Consider the following 10,249-nt stretch of genomic DNA (forward strand, 5'->3'; position numbering starts at 1 on the left):
ATCTCACTCTGTAGCCCAGGCTGGCCTCGAACTCACAGAAATCTGCCTGCCTCTGCCTCCCGAGTGCTGGCATTAAAGGTGTGCGCCACCACTGCCCGGCTTTACTTCTTTTTTTTCTGTTCTCTTCCCTTCTTGTCACAGAGTCGGGGGAAGGGGCAGACCACCCCTAGACAAGTGTTCTCAAAGGACACTTTGAGACAAACATGTCTGGGTCTGAAATGAGGGGATGGCAACCCCACTTCCAGAGCCAACTTCTCAGGTGAACTCAAACAACACATGACAATTTACCAATACACTTACCAGTATATTACACACTTGAAATAAAGTAAATGTGTGTGTGTGTGCGTGTGTGTGTGTGTGTGTGTGTGTGTGTGTGTGTGTGTGAGAGAGAGAGAGAGAGAGAGAGAGAGAGAGAGAGAGAGAGAGAGAGAGAATGCGGTCAGAGGTGCTGAAATCAGGCCATCAGTAGATGGGCCTGAAGAACAGGGATGTTGGTCAAACAGGACGGGGCAAAGGTTGTATTCAAAAGCCGAAGAATGTGTTGGGTGGAGAAGGTGCAGGCTCTAGACAAGCCTGCAACAGAGAAGACAAAGCTGTTTAGGCCCAGGCAGGTCCCTGAAGAGTGGGGGGAAGACTTGTTAGAAATGGGGTCATTGGGGGCTGGCGAGATGGCTCAGTGGTTAAAAGCACTGGTTGCTCTCCCAGAGGACCCAAGTTCATTTCCCAGCTCCCACATGGCAGCTCACAACTGTCTATAACTCCAGTTCCAGGGGATCCAACACACTTACACAGACATACATGCAGGCAAGACACCAATGCACATAAGAAGAAATAAGTAAAAGAAAAAAGAAATGGGATCAACACTGCTTGAAGCTTCTGGTTTATCCAAAGCAGTGTATTTTGGGAGCCAGAGTCCCCCACAGCAAAAAGCCCTCTCTCACTCATTGTGACCCTGGGCTGGCCTTTGTCATAAGCCTGTTTCCCTCTGGGCTGTGGTGTGGGAGAAGAGAGCGGGGGAGCTGAGCACTGGGCCCAGCTCCTGGACGTTCACTGTCACTTATCTGCCTGCCTTTGGGGGAGATGACCACAGAGGACTGGGGTGTAGAGAGATGTGGCCTCATCCAGGGTAAAGGACCACCTGAGGCTCAGCACATCAGTCTCACTGGTCGGGGCTGTAGCCAGAGCTGGGAGCTGGCTTCCCAGAGTTCCAGACTCAGTCCAGAGGGGGCGGTCCACAATGTTTGCGGTGCTGTCCCTGCTGGTCCGTTCTAGAGACCCACCTTCGTGACATTTTGGATATCCTCAGTGCATTCCCCCTTTGCTGCCCACTCTGCAGAGCAGCTGGGTAACTCTGGGGTCTACAGGGGCTTGGCCAGTCAACTCTTGGGCAAGGAGCATAGCTTGGCCGTTCCCAGAGCCACATTCCCCTACTTCCTTGTGCCAGTAGACCTGCTCTCCATTCTGTGCCCCAGGGCCCCTGCTGAGCTGTGTGCTTTGTTCGGCTCCAACAAGAAGCCAGACTCACAGCAGCCCTACTCTGACTTGCCAGAGGCCTGAGCCCGCCTGAGCCTTCTGCAGTCCTGGCCCCTAGGATCTCAGCTCCTCTGCCTGCTTCCTGGGAGAGGAAGCCCAGGGGGATGCCTCTGTTTCAGCTGCTTTGTCTTCTTAGCGGAACCTCCAGATGTCACTCAACATGGATGCCAAAGGGTGATAATCTCTACCTCAGCACAAACCTGGGTGGCACCCATCCATTTGGGCAAAGCTCCCAAACCATGGTTACCGAAGCCTCAATGGGGGTGGTTCTTCCACGTCAAAGCTGGACTGGCTACCCACTACAGGAGACCATGCATGGAACAGAAGGTGTAGTCAGTGATCCTAGGAAACAGAGTCTCCTGGCTTCGGGGACTGGAGAGATGGCTCCTTTCTTAGACTGTTTACCGTGCAAGTTGAGGACCCGGGTTTCACAGCATCCATATAAGGCAAGATGGCCTAAGTGGGCAAAGGCCCCTGCTGCCAGGCCTGATGATTTGAGTTCAATACCCACATGACAGAAGGAGAGAAGAGATTCCTGCAAGTTGTCCTCTGACCTCCATACATGCACACTCACACCCACATACACACGCACACAAATAAGCAATATGTAATTTAAAAGATTTTGGCTGACAAGATAGGTGAGCAGGTAAATGTGCTTGCTACCAAGCCTGATGAACTGAATTCAGTCCCCGGAACCCACACGATGGAAGGAGAGAGCTCATTCCAGAACGTTATCATCTGACCTCCACAAGTGCTCCGTGGCACAGATGCATGTGTGTACACACACACACACACACACACACACACACACACACACACACTAAATAAATGCAATTTAAAAGATTTTTATTTCTAAATTAAAATGTATGTCTATGTATGTGTGTCTCTGTGTGGGTATATGCATGTGGATGTCCACAGAGGTGAGAAGAGGGGTCAGATTCCTTGGAGCTGGAGTTATAGGCAGTTGTAAGCCATGCACAATAGATGCTAAGAACTGAACTAAAAAAAAAAGAGAAAGAACTGAACTCAGGTTCTCTGCAAGAGTAGTATGTGCTCTGAACCTCTGAGCCATTGTTCCATCTCCAAATGTCATTAGTTTAAAAAAAATGTGTTTATGGGTGCTTTGCGTGCACATATGTCTGTCCACCATGTATGTGCAGTGCCCTTGGAGGTTAGAAGAGTGCGTTGGATCCCCCTGGGACTGTATTACAGCTGGTTGTGAGCTGCCATGTGAGTGCTGGGAATCAGTCCTGTGTCCCATGGAAGAGAGCTGGTGTTCTTAACCATGGAGCCATCTCTCTAACCCCCACCAATGTAATTTAAAAAAAAGTGTAGCAGGAGTGTAGGTGTGTGTCTGTAGCCCCAAAGCCTAGAAATCCCAGGGGCTTGCTGGCTAGGCATCTAGCCAATTGGTGAGCTCCATGTTCAGTGAAATACCCTGCCTCAAAAAAATAAGGTGGTACATATCCTCCATGCCCCCACACACACACAGAGGGAGAGAGAGAGAGAGAAAGAGAGAGAGAGAGAGAGAGAGACAGACACAGATACACACAGAGACACATCACAGACATGCACACACAGAGACATGCACACACAGAGATACACAAACACAAACATACACACACACATAAATAGGTCCTCCCAGCTTCATCCCCTAGGAGGTGATGTCCTTCAGCCTGGGAAGCTAGGAAGTGACCCCTGATTCTGGATACCCCAGCTTCAGCCCCCCAACAGCTGTGCAGCCCAGAGGAGTGTGTCCTAGGGCAAAACAGAAAAGGATATGCAAAACTTGGGGTGCGGTACATGGGTCCCTAGAGAAACAGCTCTTGGCAGATCTGTAGCTCATCCAACTGTCTCACCTGAACAAGTACAAGGACATGCTCATTCCCCAAAGGCTTAATGGGAAAGAATGGGAGAGGAGCGGCCGAGAGACCACAATTCTCCCATGCTCTTTAGGGCTGTCCGCCTGCTACCCAGCCCAGCTGGCTCCTGATATCATTTCATGTTACCTCTCAGCAGCACGCTCCCTAGGCGTCCCCTTTACTGCCTGCAAGCCTACAAGACCCCATCTCTATGCTTTCCCAAAGGCAAGCCCTGAACCCGAGTCCTCAGAACGCTGTTAAATGTGTCAGCTCCCTCCCTCCTTAGCACAATCAGGTGACTTCAGAGAATGGCCACCAGGGGGAGCTCGAGGCACGCATCTGGCCCGTCTTGGAGGTTGGGTGAGGATCAGGCAGGTGGGCAGGCACTTTCAGAGGTAGCATGTCTCACCCTCCTGCGGCCCCAAGCCTGTGTGCGCAGTGGTACAGCTGTCCGTAGTCTCTGCCGCGCCCTGGCGGGAGGAGCGTCCACGGGGTCTCTTAGGCTGGGTAGACTGTGTGATCCTGATCCCGTGCGCTCCAAACTGCAGGGCGGGGGTTGGGTGCCCTTGCTTCCCCGACAGCCCAGTGAGTTGGGAGGCCTGGAGGATGAAATGGTATGTTGAGGCCCCTGGCTTTCCCTTTGACTCATGCTGTCTCAGCCCCCCCCCCCCCCCCCCCCGCCTTTTCCTCTTTCATTCTGAGCCATTTCTGGGCCAAACTTCTGAATCTATTTCCCAGTTAGCATGTTCTCATGATCAGGGGCCCCAGCAGCTGCCAACCTGGGTTGGCATGAGGGGAGTTACACAGTACTAAGGCAGATGTGGGGGAGGTTCCTTCAAGTCCACCCAGGAAGGGAACCGGCTGCAGGTGTGGGTGAGGCCGGGGCAAGGGCCCCAGCCAGCCTGGCGGCACAAACAGGAAGGACAGCAGGGCTCTGGCAGCCAGAAGCCTGTGGCCCCAGGCTGGCAGGATGGCCCCCTTCCTGCAGGGTCCCCCACTGCCTTCTGAGTTCCTGCCACAAGGAGAAGAGGTGCGGTGGGGTGAAGTGAGGTCTGAAGCCAGGGTGTGGCTCTCTTGGGGTCACCCTGCTCGGGGAGAGATGGAGAGAGACGCCAGGGGCGGAGTCAAAAGGGCAGATATCACTGTGGTCATCCCACCAGGCACCGCGGGATTAGAAGGGCAAGGGCACAGCTGCCCACTCCGTGGCCACCTTCAGTCGTATCTCAAGCCAGCTAGACGGCTTCTGATCGCACCCCCGCTCTTCCCCTTTAGGCATTGCGCAAACTCTCCACCACAATCTGGAGGTTATACCCTGCATTGGGGGGATGGGGCGCCTCCGAGGTGCCAAACAGTCACCTTCGCCCGCCCGCCAGCACTGGCCTCTGCCCCCACCATGGTAACTGTCAGTCACTTGGTTCCTGTCTCAACAGCTGCATGTCATGTGGGACTATGGCTGGGGGAGGCCAGGAGTCCTGGAAGCCCAGCGGTGAGACAGAGCAGGGCTGGGTGAAGTGTAAGAGGTGGTCCCTAAAAGGGACCCTGGGGCAGCAGATCTGGCAGTTCCTTTCAGAACTCCTGGAGGTCGGGGACATGGACAAGGCAAGCTTGCTGTTCTCCATATGGGACCCCACAGCGTCCTGGGCAGCAGAGTGGCGGGTCTGGTAGGGATGGAGGAAGCTGAAATACCCTGGCTAAAAGCCTTGTATAGGTTAAAGCTCTGGGTGACCCTGCCAGGCTACCCACTGGGTCATTGCATCTCCAGATTGGGGGTCGGGGGTGAGAGGGAGAGGAATCTTACCTCCAAGATACAGGTTAGCCCACCAGGGCCAGCTGGAGGGAAGCCAGACAAGCCTAGACCTGAGGCTGGGACGAGCCTTCCTGCTCTGGAGTGGATGCCAACCCCTGCCCACCAGTCTGCCTGTCCACGTCAGGGACACACAGACTCCTTCCCTTTCCAGACTGGAAAGCCCCCTCCTGGGGTAGCAGGAAGAAAGGAAGTGACCTGCAGCTCTTCCTAGTCCACCCAGGACCTTGGGCCGAGCTTACAGCTCAAGGTTTGTGTGCCCACAGGTCCCTAGGCCGGGAGAGATGTGCATCCTTAGGCCTTCCTGAAGTCCAGCGCAGCTCTGAGTCTGCCCTGGAGGGCATGTGCTATAAGGTCTCATCGGACTGTGATGGGGCCTTGTCTAAGGATTATGATTCTGTGAACGAGGCAGTGCCTAGAGGTGGCAGCGGTGGGGTGCCATGGTCTCTGAGAACAGCAGTTTGTGATGCCCGAGGGTCCGTAGGAACAGGGCCAGCTCAGTGGGGAGTTGGGGGAAGTGGGTGTCACTACAGGGAGGGGCCTCTGTGGCCTCCTGGGGAAGTGCAGTTGCTCTTCTTCGGGTGTCCTGGGGTTGTGTGGTGGACCATGGATGGGGGTGCTCATCTGGAGAGGGGGCCACTTCTGCTTAGATACTCACAAAGGGGCTATCCTTTTCCTGAGGGCAAGCAGGCGCCCTGTTCCTCCTCTGTAGGCCTAGCTGGTCATCTTTAGAGACCAGCGGGGTTGGGCAGGGGGCCCTGGCTTGGTCTTCTTCCTGTCTCAATTCCCTCTTCCAGCAGAGGACAGGATTAGATAGTGGTTTTGATGCCAAAAACTGAAGGGGTAGGGCGGGGCAGAAGTGGGAAGGCCCCTGGCTTCCCTCACCTTGGGTAGATGAAAGGAAAGCATCAGGGCCTGAGTTGAGATGCAGCTGTGATTTCAGGGTGCCTCTATTGGGGAGGCAGCTGTGATTTGAAACCTCGTTTCCTTGGGTGACTGACTTCAGAAGCTGTGGATGAATTGTGCTGGTGAGTGCCTGGCCCTGGAGGCGTCCCAGGTGGGGGAGGATGGGGATTTACCGGTGTCCCTGAGGGTGACAGGGCCTCTCCTTTTTTATCCTGCTTCAGGGTGCAACCCGACCCGGAGGCGGCGGGCCTGGGGGGGCCTGGCTGGAGGTGCAACACTCATGGCCCTCTGGCTCCTTTGGCAGCTGGAATCAGCTCCTGGGGGTGCCCCAGCGCCTCAGCCCACGGTCACCATCCTTATCTGGCACTGGCCTTTCACCAACCGGCCCCCAGAGCTGCCCCATGACACCTGCACTCCCTACGGCATGGCTAGCTGCCTCCTGAGTGCTAACCGGAGCCTGCTGGCCAGCGCAGACGCTGTTGTTTTCCATCACCGTGAGCTGCAGACCTTACAGTCTCGCCTGCCCCTGAAACAGAGGCCGCATGGACAGCCTTGGGTCTGGGCCTCCATGGAATCTCCCAGCAATACCCGTGGTCTCCATCACTTCCGAGGCATCTTCAACTGGGTGCTGAGCTATCGGCGCGATTCAGATATCTTTGTACCCTATGGTCGATTGGAGCCCTACTCTGGGCCTGCACCCCCACTGCCGGCTAAAAGCAAGATGGCTGCCTGGGTGGTCAGCAATTTCCAGGAGCGGCAGCAGCGTGCAAAGCTGTACCGGCAGCTGGCCCCTCACCTGCGGGTGGATGTGTTCGGACGTGCCAGTGGACGGCCCCTGTGCGCTAACTGTCTGCTGCCCACTGTGGCCCAGTACCGCTTCTACCTGTCCTTTGAGAATTCGCAGCATCGAGACTACATCACTGAGAAGTTTTGGCGCAATGCGCTGGCAGCTGGTGCTGTGCCTGTGGTGCTGGGACCTCCCCGGGCCACCTACGAGGCTTTTGTGCCACCAGATGCCTTTGTACACGTGGACGACTTCAGCTCAGCCCGCGAGCTGGCTGTCTTCCTTGTCAGCATGAATGAGAGTCGCTATCAGCGCTTCTTTGCTTGGCGAGACCGGCTCCGTGTGCGGCTCCTGGGTGACTGGAGGGAACGCTTCTGCACCATCTGTGCCCGCTACCCTTCCTTGCCCCGCAGCCAGGTCTATGAAGACCTTGAAAGCTGGTTCCAGGCTTGAACTTCTGCTGCTGGGAGACGCTGTGTGGGTGGAAGGCCGATGTTGAAACCAAAGACCTAGGCATCCAGCCTCTTGGGTCACTCTGGGACTAACCCGACTCGGGTCGATGAACAGGAAGCCGGGATATGAGGAGAGCAGGGTGGGCAGGAGAAGCCGTCTGGATGACGAAGCTGGTGGACTTCAGAGTGGGGATCCCAGGAAAGAGATAACAGGATGGGGGGAATTAATGAGCATATCGTACAAGCTAATCAACCAGGAAAGACGCTTGGGGGTCCCCAACTTTCCTTGAACACGCCTACGGCTCAAGGCTCAGACGAAACAGGGAGGCAGTATTTCTGGAGCTGGGAACATCGCAGGCTGTGATTTGTGGGTACAAAACCTTAGGCCCCTGACCCTCCACAATCAAGGTGCTAGCCTTAGGGACCCAGGTGCATATTCTAGAACTCTGGGTGCAGACCATATGCTGGGGGGGGGCGTGGGGGATGGACAGTGTGGCTGGGGAAGGGCAGCGTGGCTGGGGAAGGGCAGCGTGGCTGATTCTGGGCTTTTGGTGCCACAGTCCCTCAGGGAAAGAGGTGCCACTAATAAAGACACTAATCTCCTGGGTGAGGTCTTCGAGGCAGCAGAGGCCACCAGCCAGCCCCCCCTCCACCAGCCAGCCCCCCTCCACCAGCCAACCCCCCCACCAGCCAGCCCCCCTCCACCAGCCAGCCCCCCCCACCAGCCAGCCCCCCCTCCACCAGCCAGCCTCCCACCAGCCCTCCCCCCTCCACCAGCCAGCCCCCCCACCAGCCAGCCCCCCCACCAGCCAGCCCCCCTCCACCAGCCAGCCCCCCTCCACCAGCCAGCCCCCCCACCAGCCAGCTCCCCCGCTACCAGCCAGCCCCCCCCAGCCACCCCCCCCACCAGCCAGCCCCCCCACCAGCCAGCCCCCCCCACCAGCCAGCCCCCCCACCAGCCAGCCCCCCCCACCAGCCAGCTCCCCTCCGCTCATTCCCTCAGTCAGCCACTGGGTTTCTAGTTTCTGCCCGACAGCCTTGCTTAAGTGACACCTTATCAGGAATCTTTAACACCCCACCCACCAAACCCAAGTCTCCAAAGCCCATGGCGGGTACAGATCTGAGAATTGAGGTCAAGCTTAGCTGGGGCTGGAGGTGCCACCTGTCACAGGTCTCAGGTTGGAGGAGTGTCCTGTATGACAGGGCCTGATTTATGGTGACTGGTAGAGGTCTCCTTGAGGGGATTCAGTGAAGACTCCACCGTAGGAGCCCCTTGTTTTCGGGCTGGGAGGAGATGTGGGGGTGAACCTGTGAGTATCTGACAGGTTGAACTCCTGGGATGGGTTGGGACTTGGGTTTATCCGTGCCTTGGAGGTGTGGTGGCCCTGAAGGCAGGAAGCCCCCCTCCCTCCGTGGTTTGTGGGAAAGACCTGCCCATGGCTTCCTGCCCTGACCCAGCCCCCTGGGCTAACTGGAGAGAAGGAAGTGTCCTGGGGCTGGGGGCTGGGTGGAGCTTTGGGTCTTCTCCCATCAGCCCTGGGGGGACCTCTCCTCAAAGAAGGAGCCGAGAAGTGGTGGGAAGCTTTAGCCCTCGAAGGTTTTCATTCACTTTAAGAGCACCCTGAGTGTCCCAGGTCGTTCGCCACACAGTGGTCACCGTCCACTTCACAGGTGGGAAACCCAAGCTGGTAAACAGCCGTCACACGTCACCCTCAGGACGTCTCCGTTTGCTGGCGCTAGCGGCCCTCTGCTTCCCCCTGCTGGCCATATGGAGAAATGGGTCCCGCCACACTATCAATAGGCCCACGCTCAAAACGCCAGGCTCCGTGGGCAAAAAGAAGCCAGGCTTACATGGACATGGGGGGTGGAGGTAACAAGTAAACCATATACAGAATAGACAGCCTGTCTTCCCAATCACCCCTGCCAGCAAGGAGAAACTCTTGAGGTCCCTCTGTGCCTCCTCACTGTTCTGAGCTGCAGCCTGGGAAGGGCAGTGAGGCCTGACCTGGCAGCCCCAACGGATGACCATCGCAAATGCTTCCCACGTGTGCTGTCTCAGCACCATTTTGAATATAAACCTAACTTTCTTAGGCCAGAATTAGGGCACTCTCACCCTTAGCAGTTTCCCAGCCCTTCACGTGGCACATCTATTTGTGTCTGGTAAGCACTCCTTGCTAAACACAGTTTGCTGAGCATCTCACCCACGTGCAAAGCACCGAGAGGCTGTGTGACCACCTCTCAGAGCCCCATGCAACTTCAGCTTGCTTGTTCTAAACGCAACTAAAACTCGGTGAGAAACCTGTTTGGAGGACACCCCGGGCCCCCCAAAAGCTTGGTCCATAGCTGTCCCCACCTGCATGCTGTGTCTATGTGTGTGTCACTCCCAGGCTCTGTAAAGCAACATTCGATCTTCACTTCCACGGTGTCTCTCCTAACTGTTGAAGGTGCCCAACATTTTCCTGTTGGTTTGTTTGTGTTTTAGACAGGGTCTCATGTAGCTCAGGCTAGCCCTGAATTCACTATATAGCCAAGGATAACCTTGAATTCCTGATTCTCCTGCCTCTGCCTTTTACATGGTAGGGATTACATGTGTGTGGTTACTCTCTATTATTTATTTTACTAAGACAAGGTCTCTCTATATAGCTCTGGCTGGCCTGGAACTCCCTATGTAGACCAGGCTGAACTTGAACTCACAGAAATCTGCCTGTCTCTGCCTTCCAAGTGCTGGGATTAAAGGTGAGCGCTTCCAGGCTTTGCTATTGCCCTTCTAGGCAAAGGTCACTTCATCAGCGAGTGCCTTGTCTATAAGGGACAAAGAGAGCTTTTACAGCCGGGCGGTGGTGGCGCCCGCCTTTAATCCCAGCACTCGGGAGGCAGAGCCAGGCGGATCTCCGTGAGTTCGAGGCCA

General features: G+C 56.0%; 1 protein-coding gene across 1 annotated transcript; it reads left to right on the forward strand.

The window, feature by feature from the left end:
* The first annotated feature begins 4,844 nt into the window (after nucleotides 1–4,844).
* Fut7 (fucosyltransferase 7) lies at nucleotides 4,845–7,342 on the forward strand. The gene is given in 6 exon segments (XM_059258803.1): nucleotides 4,845–5,056; nucleotides 5,466–5,629; nucleotides 6,131–6,172; nucleotides 6,175–6,198; nucleotides 6,201–6,227; nucleotides 6,327–7,342. Coding segments are annotated over 6 exon segments (1,485 nt in total).
* Nucleotides 7,343–10,249: the final 2,907 nt, after the last annotated feature.

The sequence above is a fragment of the Peromyscus eremicus genome, chromosome 4, assembly GCF_949786415.1.
Source record: "Peromyscus eremicus chromosome 4, PerEre_H2_v1, whole genome shotgun sequence".
Classification (NCBI taxonomy): Eukaryota; Metazoa; Chordata; class Mammalia; order Rodentia; family Cricetidae; genus Peromyscus; species Peromyscus eremicus.